The sequence below is a fragment of the Zalophus californianus genome, chromosome 12 (genome assembly GCF_009762305.2).
Source record: "Zalophus californianus isolate mZalCal1 chromosome 12, mZalCal1.pri.v2, whole genome shotgun sequence".
Classification (NCBI taxonomy): domain Eukaryota; kingdom Metazoa; phylum Chordata; class Mammalia; order Carnivora; family Otariidae; genus Zalophus; species Zalophus californianus.
The window spans coordinates 4505120-4528141 of record NC_045606.1 but is presented as its reverse complement, the minus strand read 5'-3'; the positions used below and the strand labels follow the sequence as shown (position 1 = coordinate 4528141).

Genomic DNA, 23022 nt, shown 5'->3' with positions numbered 1-23022 from the left:
ATAAAGTCTTTGGAGCAGAAGTTTGGGATGAACTCTTTCTGTGCAAATGCTTTCCCTTTGTGGGTTGGTGCAGCAGGGCGATCTAGGCATGTGGTGCCCCCCAGAAGAACACAGGTCAGACAGAATCTGTCTGGAATGATCCTTTACTGAGTGTGTGCTCTGCACACGAGGGAGTTATATGCACCCCCCCATGTGACACCCAGCGTAAGCCCGTGTGATGACTGTCCCCCCGCTGTGGTAGTGAGGGTGTTGATGGTCAGGGCAGGGGAGGCTCATGCAGCAATGGGAGGGAGAGTCTGAATCCAGGACTGGCAGGTTCCAAAGTCCATGCTCTCGCTGTGGAGCCGGAAATCCTCGACCTGATTGATGCTTCTAGACAGTGTGGGACGTGGGCACTGGGGGACCCTGGGATGTCCCGGGGAGTGGGGACTGCACCGAGAACGTGCTTCATAACCGTTTCCTAAGTGAGGGGCTGAGTGGACTCGTACCTGGTCCCATTCTGTTCTTCAACAAATCCAGTTTTAGGGAACAGCATTCTACCAAACACATGGGTCAGTCGTCTCTGCTGTTGGGAAGATTTCTCTTATTAGAGATGTGTTTTAATGAAGCTTGACCTCTGGGCGCCTCGGTGGTTAAGCGTCTGACTCTTGGTTTCGGCTTAGGTCATGATCTCGGGGTCCTGAGATTGAGTCCCACATCGGGCTTTGCGCTCAGGACAGAATCTCCTTGAGATTCTGTCTCCCTCTCCCTCTGCCCCTCCCCTGTGCATGTGCTCGCTCTCTTTCTCTCCCCCTCCCCTAAAATAAGTAAGTCTTTAAAAAAAAAAATAAAGCTTGACATCTAGCGATGTATCCTGAGAAAATAGACACACACACTGAGACTCACATAGGAAGATGTGCCAAGCGGTGCAGTCGGTGAGCGTGAAAGACTCGAAACCGCCCACGTGGACAGCTGTCAGGACAGCACCGTGGTCCCCACGGCCACGTGGACAAACACCTCCCGGGCGCTGAAACATCAAAGATGTGTAGTGCCCTGGAGATATTTACGACGTAACCTGAAGCTAACCAGCCTGATTGCAAAACTCTGTCCTGTGATCCTAACGATGTCAGTGTGTCTATTTATAAATACGTGCACAAAAGAATACTAGAAGGGCACACTCTAGAATTTTAACTGATAGGGGAATTGTCGGTATTCTCAGATTTTTTTTCCTTTGTCCCTATTTTTAAATGTTACAATGTTACTTTTATGATAAAAAAAACACTAGTATCTCTGGGTGTGTGTGTGTGTGTGTGTGTGTACGTACGTACGTACATGTTGGGAATTTCTACTTTACGTGGCCCCGCCCCTCCCACCCTCACATGTCCCGGGAGTGGCTGATGTTGTCCCTACGCACGGGAAATAGAGTGGGTTCCCCCAAGTCGACTCCACCGTGAATAGTCTCCCTTCCTTTGGAGATTTAAGCGAACAGAGCTCCTGGATGTGTCCTTGCTGGTCCTTGTGGTGCTGGGCACAGGTGGCCAGGCACCTGTCACCGTTGTGGGGCTCTCTGCAGGGACTAGCATCCCCCCTGTGCACCTCCGCTCACCCCAGCCCGTCATCCCTGGTCCTGGAAACCAGAGGGGAGCCTAGCAGACAAGGAGGCCTGGGGTAAGGTGGAGGGAAGTTGTGAACGAGTCACCAGCAAAGCGTCTCACCGAGTGAAAGAGGCCGTGCTTTCCGGTGGAGGGCCTCTCTGGATTTTTTCTGAGCAGGGAGAAAAGTGAGTGTGGCGGAAAGTGCGTTGCTTCCCCAGGGCTCCCTCCCGGAGCAGCCGAGCAGGTGGGCAGGGCAGAACAAGAATGGTGAAGGAGCTGTGGCCCTGCTCCCCTAGGAGAGGAGGAGAGGCAAGCCAACGTTCCCATGACAACAGCAACGGGGCCTCTTGATTGGCGGAGACCCGGGTAGGAGCCCTTGCGTGAAGCCCGGCGGACTGCTTGGTGCCACCACCGTGTTACACGTGGGGAAGCTGAGGCCCAGCTTCGCTCGCCTCCAAACACTGGGATCCCTGTGCTGTCTTCAGTCCACCAAAGGAGGGTTGCATCTTTGCTAAAATAGCTTTTATTTCAGTTTTCGACAGAATGATATCACTTTATCAGTATCGCCTTTGTCAAAGTCATAGGCTACACGTATCCATTCGAGAAAGAAGAAATACAGATGAGCAAGTTAAGTCTTCCAAATGGTCTGTCTGGTTTGAAATAGAGGCATAAAGGTGGGCCGCCCTGTGCTTTGAATCTTGTCACCCGCCTCTTGGGCTGATGAGAGCCATTCAAGGACGGGAGTCCGCTGGGGGACCCTGAAATCTGTGGTTGACTTTCGAGAACTATTTGATGCATTGTTGTATTTTATTTTTTTTAAGATTTTTACTTATTTATTTATTTGAGAGAGAGTGAGTGAGAGAGAGAACAGGAGCCAGGGGGTTATGGGGGAGAAGCAGAAGCTGACCGGGGAGCCCAATGCAGGACTCAATCTCGGAACCCTGGGATCATAACCTGAGCCGAAGGCAGATGCTTAACCGACTGAGCCACCCAAGCGCCCCTCAGTGAGTTGTTTTTTGAATGTTAACTCCTTTAAAAAGGATTTGCAAGGACTGAAAATATTTTTTTATTGAAACTTGGAAGTCAACAGATTATAATGGAGATTTCTTTTAAAGTAAGTTTGACTCGGTTTCATTGAACAGGATTAGTGTGTATGTTCTTATTACCTCGAATAGAGCCATATAATTACATGGAGCAGTTCCGGTTATCGTACTTTATATCTCAAAGTGGAACCATTAACTTAGAACAGAATTGGAAAAAATTGTTCGGTTTACATTATTTTTCATTAAAATTCATCTAGCCTAACCCTGGTTCTGCCTCAGTCTGAACTGAACTTAATTTCCTCCAGACTTACTATAAATGCCCGATTAGGGCTTCAGGGCACACGAGAATCAGAAGCCTTTTCACGTCACTCCTAGGAGGCCACGGATCCCACATGGCGGGGAAGATTCTCCAGTGTTGGGAAGCATTTTGCCGGCAAAGAAGCAAAGTGAAGCAGAGCAGGTGCTCTGGGTTTAGGTTGGGGCTCCAGCAGTTTCCATTTGCTGGATGCTGGGCAAGCCATTCTGCATGACTGAGACTCGCCTCCCTCATCTGGTTGGGGGACAGTGACACCTGCCTCGGAAGGCGTTCATGTTGCGCCCCAGCACGGCTGCTTCGTTGAGTGGAGCCCCCCACCTGCCCGGGCACCAGGTGTGGCCCTCCGGGAGGCCGTCCACCTGCCTGGCCATGGCTGGCTTTCCCACTTTCTTCCTTGTGGTCCCAGCCGGGACGGGTATCATCAGCACAGCCCACTTCCTGTCCCTGGCAGTCCTTGGATTACAACCTGACTTGTCCATAAGTGTTAACCGCCCCCCAGTATTGACAAGAAACTTCAGAAGTTTCTGAAAAGCTCAGCTTACGTCCTCACTTTGGAAAATGCACTGAAAGTGGACCTGGAGGGGCGCCTGGGTGGCTCAGTCGTTAAGCATCTGCCTTCAGCTCGGGTCATGATCCCAGGGTCCTGGGATCGAGCCCCGCATCGGGCTCCCTGTTCAGTCGGAGGCCTGCTTCTCCCTCTCCCTCTGCTGCTCCCCCTGCTTGTGCTTGATCTCTTTCTCTGTCAAATAAATAAAATCTTAAAGAAAAAAATGGACCTGGGAGAGCTTAGAGCTAAGAAGTCGGTTGATGGAAGGTAAAGAAGGAAGACAAAGCTGGCTTGGGAGCTCCTCGCTCAGGGCCCTCCCCTCCCTTTTCTGATGGCTTCTGTGCCAGAGTTTGGGCCCCCCTCAGCTCTGCTCAGTCCATGCCCCCTGAGAGGGCTGACCTTCAGGGTCATCCTACACCGTGGAAGGTGCTGAGGGCGAAGAACTGAAAGTAGCCCGTTTTCTATCTTTCCAGACTGGTCTGGGCCAAAGTGAAGGCTTTCTCAACTCAGGAGGAGATTTTGAGCAAGGTGTGCCCTGCGCATGAAGGAGAGCGAGATGGGCAGGGAGGTGACCCCCACGGCCTACCTGTTGGGGACCCCGGGCCAGAAGCCAGGCTCCCCAGAGGGCAGATTGGGGCCATGGAGCTGTGTCACCTCCACCCTGATGGTTCTCAAACTCCTTCCTTTTGGTCTGCTTCTCGGTCTGTGCAAGGAATATATAAAAAGTGACAGCAGGGCTCTGGGAACGCCGGAATGTTCTATTACCATTCCAGGGCTTTTCTCACAGGCCGCGGTGCCCAGCGACCAGGGGCTGGGTGGCCTGATGGAGCATTCCTTCCCCTGCTACCTCTGCAGAGAAAGCGCCTCACGCTATTGCTCTAAGTATGTTCTCTTTAATATTACCATTTTATTTTTAAAAGCAATGAGCTACTGAGTTTCTTTTGCAACAGAGAGGAGGAAATTGAGGATTCAGGATTCAGCGGTTGGCTTTTCTCACTGAATTGTCCCCGCTGCATCTTACCTGTCACGAGGCTTGTATTCCCAGATTCGAAAGCCTGAGTCTGGGTCCAGGTGGCCCCCTTCCCTGGTGTCTGCATCCTTCAGACGGAGCCTGCCTATTCCTGGCTCCATTTGCGGTGTGAGCACACCCCCAGGGGCCAGGTGCAGGGGCCCGAGACCTTTCCAAGAGGGGCTCTCCTTAACCTGAGCCAAGCCTGCATTGTGAGGTCAGTGCTACTCACATATCCCCATTTCACAGATGAGGAGACTGAGGCACGGGGCCACTGTGCCAGGTTCCCGCAGCTAGTTAGCGATGAAGCCAGACTGCAGCCCAGTCTGATTCTAGAGCCCCCCCCCCGCCCCCGCTTTGACATGGGAGGTCGTAAATGGTGCTCTAACATCCTTATAGCAAACACTGTGCTTTGCACTTGTGATCGACTCCGCAAGCAGTGCTCATGGCACAGAGGGGAAAGTGAGTCTCACCAGCCTGAGGTCACACGGGCTGGGGCCACGGGGCTGCACTCCAAGTTCACCCCATCCTGGTATTACCCAGAGCCGTACCTTCCCTGGATAGGCTGTACCCCGGGAAGGCACAGGCCCATGGGAGGACTCTCCTCCTGGCTGAACCATGAGCTGCAGGGGGGCGGGGGGGAGCAGAGACCCTGGCCTGCTCCCCGTGGAGGAGCTTCTGTATGAGATGCTTGAATGTCCATGCATTGAGGGAGGCTCAGCCTGCTCCCCGCAGCCCTTGCCCCAGGCCTGTGCCCCAGGCTGAGATCTCACATCCTAATTTGCTTCTAGAATGAGGCCCGGCACCGGCCAGGTGGTCACTGAAAAGGTACCTCGCGGTGCTAGATGCCCCTTCAACTGGCGGCTTCCGGAGGCACGGTGGAAGGTGGCCAACTGGGACTGAACATTTCTGTTTGTGCCTTAGTATTCGCTCAAGTCTTCTCCTGTGTAGCCCTGGACATGTGCCCCACCGGACCCTGCTGCCACGTGTATCGGCTTCTTGCCTTTCCGTCTTGGGAGGTGGCCGGGGCAGGGCGGCCAGCGTGGGCTCCGAGGTCCTGCCCCTGGAGCCCGGTCTGTGTCTGCCCCTGCCCCTGGCCTGTCAGCCCGGCCCGCGCCAGGAATCCGAAAGCCGTGGACTTGGCCTTGAGACAAAAAGCACATCGTAGCTTTTAATACTGAGACTATATGTAGACTTCTGGGGGGGCGGCCGTGAGCGGCAGGGAGGGGAGAGTGAGTTTACAGAAAAATGCATTCGGGCCAGGAAGAAGATTAAATACCGGGGCCAGACCTGATTTGGGGCAGGGAAATTGATAAACAGACTTCAACGTGATCGAAGTGTTCTAGAGAAGCTGATGTTGATTGTAATCCGGGAGAACTCCCCCCACGCTGAGCAAAGAGGAAGCTCAGGAGCACACTGGGTTTGGCAGAGGCCTCGGTAGACTGTGCAATTAGCGTATTTCTAAGGAATTATCTGGACCCAGTTGTACTTTCTAAATTCGTTTCTCTTTTGTGTTAGTGCGTTGTTTTGTGGGGTTGTTTTTTTTTTTTTTGGAAATTTGGACCTACAGACAAAAAGACCTATTTTCATTGTTTAAATTAAATGTCGCTTTTATGGAGTCCCTCGCGTCCGCTGTACTTGAATATTTAATTTGTTTCGTGGAAGTATAACTTCTGTCAAGCGAAATGTGAACTTCCAGAAAGAGATGAGTAGGTTTCTATAAAAATGCATGTGAGTAGCAAGCTTGTCCCTCAGTCCTGATTGGCTCCCCTGGGGATTTCTCCGGGGTGGCTGAGAGGGGCCCGGCAGGGGTGGTGACAGCAGGGACAGGCCTCGTGGGACTGGACAATCCCCATTCCTGCTCCTGCATTCACTCCTTGCAACAGGGACTTGACCCCACAACTCGCTCTCTCTGGCCAGACAGCGTTTGCACCCGGGAAACGGAGTTGGCACCTGGGGAAAGGAGTTGGCACCTGGGAAAGGGATTTGCACCTGGGGAAAGGATTTGCACCTGGGGAAAGGAGGTGGCACCTGGGGAAAGGATTTGCACCTGGGGAAAGAAGTTCGCACCTGGGGAAAGGAGTTGGCACCTGGGGAAAGGAGTTCGCACCTGGGGAAAGGAGTTGGCACCTGGGAAAGGGATTTGCACCTGGGAAAGGGATTTGTACCTGGGGAAAGGAGTTTGCACCTGGGAAAGGGATTTGCACCTGGGGAAAGGAGTTTGCACCTGGGGAAAGGATTTGCACCTGGCGAAAGGATTTGCACCTGGGGAAAGGGACAGAGCGGGAATAAGAGAGCTGCAGATACTTGATCAGGACCCACTGACATTCAGAGGCCGCCGAGCTGCGGACACAGATCTCTGGGACACTTGGCAGACAGGCCTGGATTCAGAGAACGCGCGTGCTCGGGCTCTGGGCGTCCTGCGTTCCGTTTCTCTGTCACGGGAACATGGAGAGCGGGGCTATCTCAGGCCAACAAGCTCCGCACTGAAGTGGGGAGCCCATTGGGGGCCGATTGCTTCTGGCCCAGGGAGGGACCAGAGTGGTCTGCCCTGCGTGGCTTGATTCACGACCTAGCAGCCCTGCGGCCGCTTCCCCACCTGCCCGGAGACAGCCCTCCCTGCCCGCCCAGCTCCCCGCACTTCTGCACAGCCACTATTGCTGGGGCAGCCCAGGAGGGGCCCAGCCTGGCAGGGACAGTGGAAAAGCCGGGGACAGACTCCCTTTCAGGAGACTGTCTCAATTTAAAATGCCATCTTGTTCCTCTGACTGCTTTTTCCATGCTGTTGAGGTAAGGTGGTTTTTTGTTTTTGTTTTTAAAGCATTCCATGTTCCCCCAGAGGCTGCATCCCTGTCCCTATCGCTCTGTCGCTGGGGCAGAGGATATTTATGATCCCGGGGATTTCTGCTTGACTGTCCTTTTACCCAGGAGCACGTCATTCGTGGTGGCTTTGAACGGTACCAGGGAAATGAAGCTGGCTTGTCATGCTGTAGCGGGAGTGGGGAACAGGGGCCAAAGAATTTTGTGACTATGTTCCTACTCTGCCCCATCCTTTGAGTATTTTAAATTTCAGCAGATTCGTACTTACTCGTGTCGACTCTCCCTGAGTCTTAGTGAACTGACCTGTGTGTGTGTGTGTGTGTGCAGGGGGGGGGACGGGGCGCTGGCCGCTGCACCCCAGACTCTGGGAACAGACAGCAGGTGGACTCATCAGTTAGGATGTGGGTCGCTCCATTTGTCTGTGCAGCTGGTCCCGCTGTGAAATGTCCAGCCCCGAGACCACCAGCGGTATTTGACACGGGTTCTGGCGCTTCCTGAGACAGGTGGCTGGGGGGCAGTTCATCCACTCCGGCCTGGCCATGCGCCCTGTGTGCCCCGAGGTGTCCTGGCATCTCAAGAACTTCCTGCTGTAACCCTGCATGCCCCGCCACGGCGGGCCACTGCTTGCTGCTTGGGAGGACAGAACGCTGCCATGCTTACCTTTTCTGTTGGATCTCGATGCAGCATTTATTCCTGGAAAACCCAAGTGGCTCATCTGTAAGTGTGCCCTTTGTATGTTGCAGGATGTGAGAGTCTTCAGTGAGGACGGGACGAGCAGAGTGGTGGAGATAGCTGCAGACATGACAGCCAGGGACCTGTGTCAGCTCCTGGTTTACAGAAGTCACTGTGTGGACGACAATAGCTGGACGCTCGTGGAGCACCACCCGCACCTGGGGCTAGGTAGGGAGCACGCTGGGGGGCCTGGTGCACAGCCCACGGAGCCCCTGCCCCGACAGCGAGACTTCTGCATGCTGTCTCCTCTCTGCTGCACACCTGTTTCTCCTGCCTCCCTCCCAGCCCCCCCTCCCCACCCCACCCCCGCTGCTTCCAGAAGCTTGCTCTGGGAGGGTGGCAGCGCCGTTCCCCAGGGCGCACACATAGCAGGAAGGTTCTCTCTGTGATTTGGCTGGAGAACTGGCTGTGGCAGGTGCTCGGGGCCTGGTGCACAGCTGCAGTCTGGAGAGGGCAGCCTGGCGGGGCTTGGGGGGGTGGGGAGCACCATCCTGGGATCACTGCTCAAACAGCAGTTCATCCTCCTCACGGGAGTGGGGTGCTGCAGTGACGGCCTGCAGAAGTTGGAGTGTTCTGGTGTATCGCTGGGCTGGTTCACGATGTTCTCACTGAGCGCGCATGCGTGTGTGTGTCGTGTGTAGAGAGCAAGAGGATATTTTGAAATAGGTGCCATTTATGGAACTTACGGAGATTTGGGGGTTTTTGTGGGGTTTCTTGCTCAGGTGGTCTATTTCAGGTCAAGAAATTTTTCAGATTTCTGTTGAAATTCTTAGCGGATAATATACGGTGCTTATAAAATCACAGGCACGCACTTAAAACCAGAATTTTCTCCAAATCCACAGCTGTATGTCTTCCACATGCTGAAGGAGAAAAACTATCACAGAGTTCTTCCTGTGGCTCTGAACTTTTCTCCTGAACCTTTCTGGAAGATTAAGAGATCAAGTCTAAACTCCCAGGTCTGGAATATTCATGTAACGAAATAGTGTTCTTTCCAATGATGTTCTACAGTCCAAGCCTAAACACTGCTACGTAACTCTGAGTCGGCGTTCTTTTGTTTTAAGATTTTACTTATTTTTTTGTTAGAGAGTGAGCGAGCACAAGCTGGGTCCCCACTGAGCAGGGAGCCTGATGCGGGGCTCAATCCCAGGACCCTGGCATCATGACCTGAGCCCAAGGCAGACGCTTAACTGACTGAGCCACCCAGGCGCCCCTGAGTTGGTGGTGTCTTAAGTTACTGCAGCAATAGGTGACCTGTTGGCAAGCTCCAGTTTGGGACACCCACGAATGGATCCTACACTGATCTGATGGGGCCACCAGCAGCATCTACTGATGTACCCATAACTTGGAAATTAAACAAGAGTTGCAACCCTGTAGCATGTATGGACGCGTACACATGCCAAGCATGCATATATGCACATTTATGCATACCTGCACACGCAGAATGGACTTCAAAGACACAGCTCTGGACTTGGGCCCAATATGAATATTCTTGAAGCCCATTCCAAAGTCTGAATCTTAATTTGAAAGGAATTATAGAAAGGCCTTCTGCAGATACCGTAACACAGGAGTATGTTTGTCCACACCAAGAGCGCGTATAAAATGGGGACAGATACACTCAAAAAAATTGAACATACAAAGACTGTGAGAAAGGTTCACATACTTTTTTGTGGTAGCTCTTGATTTCTCGAACATCATGCCAGAGATAATTTCTGTAGGGCAAAACTTCAGAAATCATCACCCACATGAAAAAGAATTTATTCCGAGAAACTCGTAAAAGAAATACACATGCACACTCAGTATTCTTTTTTTTAATTTAATTTTATTATGTTAGTTGCCCTACAATACATCGTTAGTTATTTGATGTAGTGTTTCACGATTCATTGTTTTCATGTAACACCCGGTGCTCTGTGCAGAGGGCACACACGGTATTTTTAGGGATACGATAGTTTTTTCTTTTATTCCTTATTTTTCTTATTCACAGATGGACTTAACATACTCTAAAGGGGTGATTTTTTTTTTTTCCTAAGATTTTATTTATTTATTTGAGAGAGTGTCAGCCTTGAATCCCCGAGATCAGGCGTGAAAGCGCTCGCCTGGGGCAGAATTCTTCAAGGGATGATGTTCTGGGGGCGCTTCTGGGTTCTGGCACGCAGTCAGGTGATCCCCCCACTCTCGGGCAGAGCCGTCCAGCCCCACGTCCCCAGTTACAGGACCCTCTGGAAAGTCGCTTTCTCTGTTGTGTGTTGGAGATGCTCTGGGGACCTGCACATACACGAGGCCTGTGGTTTGGGCGCCAGGCAGACAGAGCCTCAGATCTGGAAGGCTGATACTAGGCAGATAGTCACCCCCGATAACTGAGGCATAAGTGAGCTAATCCCAAGGGCACTTTGAGCCTACTTACAGCCTTTGAATTGAGGATTTCAAGGCACAATGACTACCCTGATCTTCGCAGGTAAAATATTAGAGCCTTAGTGATATCAAACTTTTCCCCAGCCAGGAGTGACTATTGAGAAAAGGTGGTTTTGTTTGCACTAGCAGAAGACCACATATGCATGCACGTGGTTGCAGCCCTCGGCGGCCCCCGTGGGCGGGGGGCGTCATACTCGGGGGCGGGGGGGGGGGAGCAGGTGCAGAGGTGTCGGCTGGTGCTCGGCGGGCAGTGTCTCTGGCTGGTGGGAATGTTCCCCGCCCAGTTAGTGCCTTTCTTCAGCCCCAGCATCAGCTCCTGAAGTCACTTAACCACTCGAGGCCCTTTGACAAGTTGGGGCAGAGCCCTTAGTGATGGATGATCTTAGGGCAGCTGGTCTGTGCCTTGTGACTCCCAGCTCTGGCTGTGGATGTGATCTCTTACGTTAGCGAGACACACACATCGTGCCTGTTGCAGGGCGGGGTGGCGGGGGGCCTTGGCCTCGGTCTTTTGCATCGAGCACTCAGCCTTGCAAACACTGTCCCTGACCGAGACCACTCAGCAGCCACCGGGGCCAGGCGGGGGGCTGGGCGGTGCAGAACGGGACGCACACAGTCCCGCCGTCCACCCCGAGCACGTGAGTGGTGAGGCTCCAGAGGGCTCCCTTCCACCAGGAGGCCTGCACCTGGGGGGCATGTCAGGAGAGCTAACAGCCAGCCTGCAGCTGTGTCAAGTGAACAAATGATTTTTTTTAAAGGGATTTTGTAAAACTTTAACTGGGGCATGCAGACGGCATCCCGGTGCCCCCGTGGCGTTGACAGTGTGACTGCAGGTGAGCTGCATCCCCGCGAGGGCGGGGGTGCCCCCACCCAGGCCCTGGGTGACCACAGGCACCAGGCCGGATGAGCAGGGGAGCCCAGTCGTCGTGGAGCACGGTGATGGGAAGACAGCTCCCGGGAAGTCCGGGGATTTGGGGAATTTTGTTGCGAGAATTAGGTTGCAGCCCTCCAGGAAAAGGCCTGAGCTCTCTGTTTGGGCTGTTGACAGCATTGTGTGTGTATCTGGCCAGGTGAGAGAGGCATGCATGAGGTCACCCTCTGAAGGACCTGGCCACAGCAGGGACGCTGCCATCCGGACGTGCCGACAGGTGTTGAAGGTCAAACAGCTGCCGTGCTCAGCCCTCGGTGCTCAGAAGGGCCTTCGAGGACTGACCTTTCCCATCTCTGTCTCCTTGTCATGCCAGCCGAAAGGCACCGGAATGCTGGTTGTCGGGTGTGTGCAGACGTCGGGGTTGTTTTCCGTGGTATCTCCCCCTTGACTTCGTTCGTAGTCCCCAGGCCCGCAGAGCCCCGAGCCACTGTTAACAAGCGTGCTGACAGCCGGCTCTGCTCCCCGCGGTGGCTGGGCCGTGCAGGTGCGGCCCCAGGGATGCTGCTGCGAGCCGGGGCGGGCGGCTCAGGCTTCTGCCAAGGACTTGCTTGTCCATGCCGCATTTTAAGGGAAATACCTGCCCTTCTGAGTTGTGTGATCTGTAACCTTGCAAGTGGAGTAGGGTGGTGGCGTAGATGCTGGATTTGGTGTCAGAACATGGAAAAAATACGAATCCCCTTTGAGGAGTGTCCAGCTCTTCCGTTTGTACAAAGAAATCCTTTGGGATTTTTGATGAAATGTCGCTTTCCGTTGCGATTATAGGAAGCTGATGGATGGCAACGGGTTGTTTAATAGACTCACCTTAAGGTTGTTTGAAAATACCTGTTTTTGGAATAATAGGGAAAGTGAGAACTGGAGAAAAAGACTTTGAGCTGAAGTTGGCAGAGTGGCTTTTTCACAGCTGGGAAAAGTGGTGTGTGGACATCCCATGGCAGACGGGGGTCTCTGGGAAGGGGGTCACACACAGTCTTCCTGAGCCCCCTGCTGGCCCAGGCTCCGGGCCCCCTGCGGGTCGGAGAAGGAAGGGGAGCCACCTGTGGGTACCTGAGCCCCCGCGGGTGGTGCCGGGGTGACCCGGAGTAGAGGAACACACCCCTTTCAGGGCACATGGGTTCCCCGCTCCCCTCTGCCCAGCCACCCTGGGCCCAGTCTGTGCGCATCTGTCCCGGGATCTTGCCATGGTGGTTGGGACGTGGGGAGGCTGGAGGAGGGAGGCCCGTGCGCATGTCCGCGTGTGCCCCTCGGAGCTGCTCCCCCGCCACGGGTCCCCCGCGGCTTCCTAACGAGCCTGTGTGGAGGGAACGCTCTGCTTTGGAACGTGGCATCGGCTCGTGCTCACTTAGGTCGCTATAACCCCACTGGTCTATTTCTCCATATTTCATCTGGTGAAAAATTTCAGGTTTGTGAACCAACCATAAGCCGGTTTGCAATGCTTGGCTTTTGTCCCTATACCTACAGAAATGGTTTTTCCTGACTAAACTTCAGAACAGAAGTCACTGATCAGTTTTGCACCAGAAAATCCATTTTAAATGAATGCCAACCTGAGCCAGTCCCCTTTGCTGAAAGTAAAGACAGGGGTCGAGATCTAGCACTCAAGCCGGGCGTGGCTCCTCCCTCCTGTCGTGGGGACACGCAGGGCAGGGTCGTGGGTCCCTTGTTGCCGGCAGATTCCCTCGCAGCCAGAAGCAGGCGGGCCTGTTCGTGGCTCTTGGCCGGCACCAGGCGTGGCCCTGGACCTCCTCTTAGTTCACAGCGTGTGAAGAGGAACGGATCGTGAGCCAAATGTCGTCCCTGGGGGAAGCCACCTTGCAGGTTCTACCTGTATCTTTTCACACATATGTTTTTTTCTTCTGCAGAAAGGTACCTGGAAGATCATGAGCTGGTGGTCCAGGTGGAGAGTACCATGGCAAGCGAAAGCAAGTTTTTATTTAGGAAGAATTACGCAAAATACGAGTTTTTCAAAAATCCTACGGTGAGAGTTCTTCTCTCTTTTGGGTTCGGGGTTTGGGACTCTTGCAGTCTTGGGGTTGATACTTGGGAACAGTAGCAGAGGGTAACGTAACCGAGGTGGATGTAGGGGGGCGGCCAGAAGGGTTTGAGAATCCGGGGTTGCTGTCTCACGCCACCGCCCTTGCTCAGAACTCAGTCTCTGCTGCTTAACTAAATGCCTTTGTGTAGTGGCCAGAGGTAACGAGCGTGTTTTTCCACGGTAGCAGAGGGAAAGGGGGGGTTAGCCTTTGAGTCGGGAGAGATGAGGGGTGGGTTTTTCAGTTATATCAGGGGTTCATGGTTAAATTGGAACAGATTGGTTCAATATGCAGCAGAATAAAAACTCATTGCTCTCTGCAAATAGCAAATAATACTTCGTGGTTCGTGGAAGAATGAGTTTCCAGGCACGTTGGGCTGGATCTTTCTTTCTTTTTTATTTTTCTGGGGGGCGGTGTGGGGGAGCACGTATCCTGTGACCTGTCAGGATCTGGAGCCTCCCGCTGCTCTACCATGCGCTCCTGTCCTGAGGTATGAGGCCGAGCCGTTGTGACGTGAGCAGAAGACCCACCGTCAACTTCTGGCTCAGTGGTTTAGCTGCCTTTTTATTTGAAAGTAAGAGATTTGATAACTGATTTTGCGTAACACCGTGTGGCGATCCTTGGCCTTGGTGCACGCTGAGAGACAGGAATCCACATTAAACATGATAGATACTCCAACCTCGAACTCGCCTTTTAAGGAAACATGGCAACTTTTGAAGTAGGCGTTTCCACCAGGGGAGGGGAGGAAGAAGGAGCGTCATTTTAAATACAGACGGACGTCCGCGCACCTGTTAGGAATGTTTTTAATACTGGCATCCCCGTAAGGCTGCTTTTCCCCACTTTTAAACTAACCTAATGGGTTTGTTTTCCCATTTCCACAGAATTTCTTCCCAGAGCAGATGGTTACTTGGTGCCAACAGTCAAACGGCGGTCACAACCAGCTTTTGCAGGTACTGGGCAAGAAAGCGTTTCTGGGTGGACATTCTCTTGCGCTGTGGTGGCGGCTACCCAAAGCCTTGACGGGGTTGCATTCTCCGTCATGTCCCAGTCTTGGCTCCCGACGGGGTTTAGAGTACCCAGAAAGAAAGGTTGACTTGGGAAACGTGTGTGCAGCCAGGCTCCTTCGAAGCGAAACAAGCACTTGTAAACGGGATAAGCTTCCTCCGAGCTAGAAGCAGCGTGAGCAGAAGGGCGGGAGAGAGAAGCCACAGGCCGGCGCATTCTCCTCCGGAGCTCGGGTCCTGGGTCAGGCCGCCGCCCTGGGGATTTCTGCCCAGAGACCGAGCCCCCTTACCGTGAAAAAGGATTGGGCTGCCGTTAAACCTTTTAAAAGGGAGCAAAGTGTACATTAAAATGAGTTACCTATCTGTCTTCGTTGTCCCTCTGCCTTCTGAAGCCTGTTCACAAAAACCGGGCCTTTCCGCAGCCCCTCCCCGTGGGGGGCCCGGCTCCAGCCTCGCTCCCAGACCTGGCTCTTGACCTCCGTTTCCCAAGAAAGGTGTGCTGCAGGTGGGAGGGGTCAGCTGCGACAGCGGCGTCGCCCAGGCCTTCCTGGAGAGACCCGTCAGCCCACTGCTCTCTGGAGGGCGACTCGGTGAAAGTGACGCACTTGGTCTCCGTCCACACTGCTCCCAGCGCTTCCTGTCGCCCTAACTCTGATGATCAGGCTGCATGTTTCATGGGCACCCAGGAGGAAGGGCCGGGCCCCTCACCCTACCGTCTTCTAGGGAAATCTATGACGTCCCGCTTTTCGTCAGCGTTAAGGGAGGTCCATTGGCTCGCATGTGCTCGAAGACTCACGTTGTTTCCTGCACACCAGTTCACGTGGGGTTTCAAGATTTTTGAAAGGAAAACTTACCATTTGAAAATGCTTGGTTTGACCAGAAAAGAGTATTCTTGTAATTCAGACGATGTCAAGATGCCCGTGAAGGCAGCAAGACGCACCTGCTCCCGTCCTCCCTGCCCCCGTCCCGTACCAACACCTGACGCTGCCGCATCTCTTCCACAGAACTTCCTGAGCTCCAGTAGTTGTCCTGAAATCCAGGGGTTTCTGCACGTGAAGGAGCTGGGGAGGAAGTCGTGGAGAAAACTGTACGTGTGTTTGCGGAGATCAGGCCTTTATTGCTCCACGAAGGGGGCATCAAAGGTGGGTTTAACAGCCACCATCATCACCCCAGGTCAGGGGCATTCAGAGTGGACGTGGCTTCCCTTGAAAATGCACATCTGGGTCCCCCCGAGCTTATGATAACTGGCTAAGCTACGTCCGAATTCCTGGTCCGCTGGTCTCCCTAGGAAACCAGGCGACAGCCCAGACCCACGGGCCTCCGGGCCACCTCACCGCTGCATACCAGGGCAGCAGACTTGGTGCGGGCCGAGCGTTGCAGCGTGCTCTTCACTTTGAACGTTAGGCTCCGGGTGTTCTCCCGGTTTTCACTTTGTATGTTTGGTTAGGGAGCTTTGATATGGCAGGGTCTCAATCACGTTGTCACGGTGCGGTTTTTTGTTTGTTTTTTTAAGGATTTTATTTACTTATTAGAGAAAGAGAGCACAAGCAGGGGGAGGGACACAGGCAGAGGGAGAAGCAGGCTTCCCGCTGAGCAGGGACCCCCACATGGGGCTCGACCCCAGGACCCCGGGTTCATGACCTGAGCCGAAGGCAGACGCTTAACCGACTGAGCCCCCCCCCCCCCGACGCCCCTGTTGTCACGGTCGTGGGAGGTGGGTTTTCTTGGCGAGGGCTGGGTGCATTTGGTCTAACTTAGCGCTGATTTCATAGGATGCGTGGACCGTCAGAGGGGAAGGCGCACACAGTGTGCGCAGACTGCCCTCTGTTGACGAGCACATGCAAGCGCATGCAAGCGCCTGCCTTCTCCTGTGCTTGGGAAGTTCTCCCCTGTGAAGCTGACCCCCCCCTTTCCACAGGAGCCCCGACACCTGCAGCTGCTCGGGGGCTTGGAGGAGAGCAGCGTCTTCTCACTGATCGCCGGCAGGAAGCAGTACGGCGCCCCCACCGACTACGGCTTCTGCATAAAGGTATCACACCCACCGCCCTGTCTGGGGGCTGCGCTCCTGATGGCATCCCACCGGGACTTTGGAATGAAACCGTAAACTCCTTTTTTGCTGCTGGGGTTGTTTGGGTTGTTTTCTAATGGAAACACCAGTTCACGGTGGATTGATCACAGGTCGATCCCGGAGTAGCTAGCAGCTTGGGGAGAAGCAGAGGACGTGACAGGCAGTATGTGTCGATGGGCTCCGTGGCTTAGTGACCCTCAGCCTGTCACTTGGGTGGCCTCTAGGGTACCGAGAGCTGACACTTTCCATATGGGCTTCCAGTCCCCGGGACGATGGGTGTGCCCCCTGCCCTGCCTCTGTGCACACGTGTGTGAGAGCACGTGCTCATGCATATTTCCACACATGCACACACCTACACGATCACACAGATGTGCACACATACATAGGCTCATACACATACACACACCCGCACACATGTGTGCACCTACATGAATAGAAGGAGATGCACACACGAGTGCACCTCTCGTGTGCATGCACACATGCACACCTCTGCATGAATACAAGGACATGCGTACACATGCACGCACGTGCACACATGCACATCTCTGCACGAATACAAGGACGTGCGTACACATGCGTGCATGTGCACACATGCATACCTCTCCATGAATACCAGATGCGCACACCTCTGCATGAATACAAGGACATGCACACACATGCGCACACGTGCACACATGCACACCTCTGCATGAATAAAGGAAAGGCGCACACATGCATACATGTTCACACACACCCCTGTGCGCAGGGCCCACTCTCCCCTGGTGAGGCCGTGCTGATGGTGGTCATGGTCACGGTGGAGGCCGTTTACTGCATGCTCACTGCACACAAGGTGCCCCGCTAAGGGCTCGCCCTCCATCCCTTTACTGCATCTTTCCAGGTGCTCATAGGAGCCGAAGCAGCCCCATTGCTCACATCCAGTCACCAGCGTGTGTGCTTGAAGTCCTCCAGCCGGGCTGACTTCTGAGCCAGGGCTCCACCCCAGCCCGAGGCGAGGTCAGGGAGTGGGGGGCATGCTGCTCCCTAAAATACCGGCTTTTACTTGATCTGGTGAAGCTTCTTGGGGTTGCAAGTAGCAGGAGCCCCAGGACCCGCGGTGCATGGGAAGGCAGCATGAGGGCGGCCTCTGGGTGGTCTGGGGTCCATTGGAGCCCCGGTGGCCAGTGTCCCCCCACCCCATCCCACCAGCGCACACCTGCAACGCTTCTCCCCCATCGCCAGGTAAACCCCGCCTCTGCATCGGGGCACCTGCCATCCCTCTACAGTGGCCTGTGTGACAGTGACCCCTGCCTGCCCCAGGCCGCTTGCCCCCCAAATTCCCCTTCTCTGGGGCGATGCCAGCCTCACTCTCTGGACCTTCCATGGGTCCGTCCTTGGGGCCGCTCAGATACGCCACAGGCCATGACCGCCTCGAGGGCTTCTCCCCTCGCTGGCTGAGCCCTGCAAGGGCCCTTCCTCAGCCACCACCTCAGTCTTCCTGGGAGGCGACCAGACATCTTTTCTTCCATAAGTCTGGGCCTGGCTCTCCGGTTGAATCCAGTTTTCCCCGCACAGACCTAGGCACCCCCTTGTCCCCGTGGCACCCACTGCCTTCCCTTGCTAGAGTTTGTCTCCCTGAGATCCCCCTGTTGGGGGCTGGCCGAGCACTCGTGACTGCACCCAGCCCAGGCTGGTCCGTGCGCGACAGAGGAGGCACCCTCTCTGGTCGCGCCCTGCCAGCCGTCTGGGCGCGCGCCAGGCCCAGCTCTGCCCAACATGGACTCACCGTGTTGCACTCACTGAGTCGTCTCTGACCTCCTGTAGCCAAACAAAGTCAGGAACGAGACGAAAGAGCTGCGGCTGCTGTGTGCCGAAGACGAGCAAGGCCGAACATGCTGGATGACGGCGTGCAGGCTTCTCAAGGTACGCGGCGTCCTGTGTGTGTGCCCCACGCATCTCTTCGTGGAGAGCTCTCCCCATGGCCCGCTAGCCCCGTGCGCCCGCACGTCTTTCCAGACGGTCTCAGAAGCTTCTCACGAGGCTTTGCGTTAGAAAGGTCAGAGCCGGCTTCTGGCCTCGGCACCTGACCTTCAGGGACGTGGTGTTTCTCCCACCGAATGCCAGGAGCACCCCAGCCAGTTGAGACAACCAAAACCGTCTCCAGACATGACCAGATGTCCCGGGGCGGGGGGGCGGGGGGGGAGCGGTACATGGAAGTGGGGGACTGTGCCGGCTGAGAGCCCGTGGTCTAGAGAAATAGTAAGAGAAAGCCCAGACCGGGAGACGGGGAGAGAGAGCAAACAGTCCGTCAGGAGGGTTAATGCTTTCCAAGACTGAGCATCAGACTCTAGCTTCCCGAAAAGCCGGGGCCCCGAGGGAAACGTGGCATCTCCTGCCAACACGTTCTTAAAGGGGTCTGTTGCACAGAACCTCACATGGGAAGATGCCCTTGGCGGCAGCTCACGGTGACTGCCAAGGGGGCTGGCCGAGCACTCATACTGCACCCAAGGTGTTTCCTGTGGCAAAGGCTCATGTAACAGCAGAGAACACCTCACTTCTGCGTTCCCACGAGATGTCCCCCTGTGCATATCTGTGCGCCACGTGGTTGCAATTCTTATGTATATAAGGCCCGTGGGCATTGCACGGTAGTTGTGCACGCTGGTTGTGCAAGGTGAATGGCGAGGGGTCCGGGAGGAGAAGTTGGTTTGGTCAGCTGTGGCCAAGGAATCTCTTTACGAAAACCCCAGCCTTCACTGAAGCTTTCAGCTGCGCAGAGTCAGGGCAGAGCCCCCTAGAGAAGCGGACTCATGGAAGGAGGCGTAGCTCATGACCCCTTGGAGATGCCAGAGGGCGCAAGCTCCGAGGACGGGCATCCTGTAAGCCTCTCTTTCCCAGAACCGTGCCTTGATTTTTGCTGCTGATAAAACAAAGAAGGGTTCAGCGTAAAATGTTCTGATTTCGTAATCAGGGAGTGTTGGTACAGGACATCGGCGACTCCTTTACAAGCCAGCTTCAGAAGTTAAGGGATGGCCATTCAGAGGAATACTCTTTGGTGTCACAAAGAACGAGGTTCTCTCGGGAGTGTGTTGTGGGAAAATTTCCAGGACGTATTATTAAGAATTAAAAAGCAAAGTGCTACCTTTGTTGTAGGAGCGAGGGAAGGAGACGCTAAAATGCATCAGTGCATTTGCTGGTGTGCACATGAGCCCTCGGTGAGACTGCTGGGGGGGGGGGGGGGCGGGCACGGGCCCGCACACACGGGGGCAGATGTGGGAGGGACACCTTGACGGGTTTCTGTATGTTTGTGATTTTCTGGACCTGCGGATACGTAGTCTATTTTGGAAAAAGCAGAAAAGGAAGTGGGAGCACATCTGTGACACCTGTGGGTTTGGTGCTTTGGGGTAGCACACGGTAAATCCAGGTGGCGAGGTCTCCCTCTCAGCTTCATGCGTGAGGAAGCAGGGCTGGCGGGACAGGGCTGTCCTTGGGCGCTTGCACAACAGAACCGGGCACCGGGAGGGAAGTGCGCAGAACAAGCAATGACGGTAACATCCAACTTTGTTACTAGCGCCAACAGAAATGTGTCCCGTTGGATGTTAGCATATTGGGAACGTTTCGTGAGCACTTGCTGTCAGCCGGGCTGCTCGTCACTTCTAACCAGCAGCCCCCTCCCCATCGTCATCCTCACTGGACCGATGGCAGATCTGAAGCCCATTGCGTCCTGCCCGGGGGGCCGGGGCTGGGGGTTGCTGGTGTGCGGCACGGTCGGCTCCAGAGCTGGCTCCGCCAGGGCCAGCAGGAAGGGGACACCGTCCACGTCTGCACGTGGCCCCGTTGCCTCCAATCAGCCCCAGACCCCACATCCCAAAGTGCCATTCCCGAAGGAGGCGGGGGGCCTGGACCCAACGGCCACCGCAGTGTGGTCGTGACGGGCTCTGGGCCAGTGTGAGGTGACGCAGAAGCTGAGTTGCCTTCGGTCCCAGCTGGTTAGTAACGCGCCAAGGTGTCTTGCCACCACCGAGCAGGCTGATGGACCTCATCCCACGTGAGAATTCCTTACTTCGCCCTCTTCCCCTCCCTGTCCCGTCTCAAACGGTCTTGGCCTCAGAGCAGGAAGCGTAATCAGAAGACCATAGCCCCTCGCCTTGCATCCCGATGTTACCTTCAGAATGGGGTGTATTTTCTTCCAGGGGTTGGGGCCATTTGAAGCCATGAGGAGACCTTATAAAGTGCCTTCTGTTCTCTCAGCCCAGCTCCTGGATGTGAGCATAGACTCAGGTCCCTCATCTGTCCATCTCCCTGACAGGGGACCTGACCGGGAGAAGGTCCATCCGTCTGTCCTCCCTGCGCTTGCTCTGTGCCAGATCTCGGTCTGGACGTCATCTTGCCTGGTGCCCCCCAACATTCTCTTGGAGAGGCAGGACTGCCTGGCGCTCAGAACATAATAGATGCTCGGAAAAATTGAGCTGAATGACAGCAGGAACCACCCAAACTCTTGTGTTCGGCTGTGACCCTTTCTTTTTTGACACTCTTCCTTCCTCTCGTCCACTGGGTGTTCTGGGCAAGGCTGGCCTCGACCAGGGGCTGGCAGGGTCAAGGGGTGGGGGCTTGGACCTCAGAGAGTCTGGGTCTCGGGCCGGAGTCCCAGGGGTCTTGCCGGTGCAGACTAAGGAGATGCTGTGCTGCGCCTTTTCACGGTTGACCGGAGGTCTCGTCGGTACTAAGTGATGGCAGATCCCCCGAGCTTGAGCCCTCAGACTGTCCTGTTCCCCAGAAGGGGGTCAGATGGACGTGTCCTTACGTGGAGGAAGCGTCGCCTTTCTCCTGGCCTCGGTGTATCCAGGAGTCCCTCCTGAGTGATGGATAATCCTGCACTAGCAGTTTGTGTTGTCTTAAAATCCCAGGGCTTGTTGGAGAGGAACACCTTATTTTGAATTAACCAAGGATCTTTCTGTGCCTCTAAGTACCGTCACAGGTATTCTTTAAAGAGGAGCTTGAGCCTGTGTAGGAGCAGAGGGTCGTTGCTGTTGTCCTCAGATACGCTTAGGGGAATAACGCCGGCAGGTGGTACCTGCTGCTATTCCGCATTCCTTCCTATTACGTGGTTTGCTACATAATTTCATAGCCATGGGGTGGCCGTGGAGGGAGCATATTAGCTCCCCCGCCCTCTTCTAGAAGTTTCTGAAACTGCCGTAGAAATTCCTCCCCAGGAGGGGGGCGTGGCTTCACAAGCGCGGGTTTCTGTAAGGAAGGCTTGGTGTAGCTACGCACCGGCACACACGTGCGTGCAGGTTCCATGTCCCTCAGAGGCAGTCGCCCCCTGCACACTGTCCCTCGAGAACCCGCTCAGGTTTCCTCTCCATTAATAACCGATTAACACTGCTGCTTATTTGTACGCCTCCCACAGGACCGTAGCTACCTCACGGTCGAAAGCGCAGCGTGTACTCGCATTGTGTTCCTGGAGCTGAGCCTGGCAATATGAACGATGACCCTAAACCCGGGTGCAATCTTGGCACAAGGAAATAAGCTTCTATGTCCCTTAAGAATGTAAATGTTAAATGTTTAATTCCATTCCAAGAGAAAGGGAGCAGCGACGTGTTCTTTAAGTTACTGTGTGCACCACCCATACCCATATGACATCATGTGTGGGGAGGCTGTTTCGAAACACGGCACACGTTAAGTCGGTAGAGCCAAGAGGCGCCATTCTCCTTAACGTGGGAACGTCTCTGCGGTCCCTCTACAGACAGAAGCTGAACATCAGCTGTCACTCACGTGCCTTCTTGAGAAAGTGTCTGAGAGTGTCGCATCCAAGCAGATGGGAATAGGAAATAAGAAACATATTGCCAAAACAGGGGGCGGATAATTCTATGGCCACACGTTCTTCCCTTCAAGCAACCGAAGGAAGCATAAAGAAAAAAGATTGGTTGGACCATAAGTATCTCTTTAAAACCCACTCACCTAAAATAAAAAGGAAAATAATGTTAAGTAATTGGCACTGTAGGTTGTGTATGGAGGATAAATAATCTAAAAACTGTCAAGGGCTTGTACCAGTGACACTACCACTCTGAAGGTCGGAGTATTCGTTTGTAAGTGGGAAAAACGAGAATTCCTAGTCATGGAACTGCAAAAAGTAAGTGTGGGAAAGAGACAACTTCTTTGATAATTAAGGCAAAAATAATATTTAAAGACTACAGTGCAAGTAAAACACAGTTTGATACCTGCTTAAAGACAAGCTGGTTACGTGGTTCGTGGGTCAAGGACGAGTCCTTCGACTGAATTATTGGGACGGAGAGTGGTCTTGGGGCCGTCCTGAACAGGGCGTGTGCATGTGTATGTGCACGTGTGTGTGTGCACGTGCCTTTTCCCTTTTTCTTTGGCCTTAACTTGACTTTTCTGTAATGTTTTGAAAGGGATCCTTATGTCATTGCTGTTAAGCCTTACATTTTCAACTCTGTTTCAGACGAAAACGTTGCCTCCAGTTCAGTTGCTGTTGGTCATGTTAGTATAATTATTCGATTGGGAGTGTTTGTATGTACATGTGTGTGCATGCACACCACACACACACACAC

General features: G+C 54.2%; 1 protein-coding gene across 5 annotated transcripts in view; it reads left to right on the top strand.

Annotated features, from left to right (window-relative positions):
* GRB10 (growth factor receptor bound protein 10) overlaps window positions 1-23022 on the top strand; it is a 171365-nt gene that overhangs the window by 134428 nt on the left and 13915 nt on the right. For all 5 annotated transcript variants that reach the window (XR_003516330.2, XM_027573017.2, XM_027573016.2 and 2 more), the window contains 6 exons: window positions 8053-8209; window positions 13235-13350; window positions 14287-14355; window positions 15414-15551; window positions 16328-16438; window positions 18278-18376. Coding sequence is in view for 4 of the 5 variants with exons in the window: in XM_027573017.2 (XP_027428818.1) it covers window positions 8053-8209; window positions 13235-13350; window positions 14287-14355; window positions 15414-15551; window positions 16328-16438; window positions 18278-18376 (690 nt within the window). In the remaining variant the exon portion in view is untranslated. The remainder of the gene's footprint in view (window positions 1-8052; window positions 8210-13234; window positions 13351-14286; window positions 14356-15413; window positions 15552-16327; window positions 16439-18277; window positions 18377-23022) is intronic.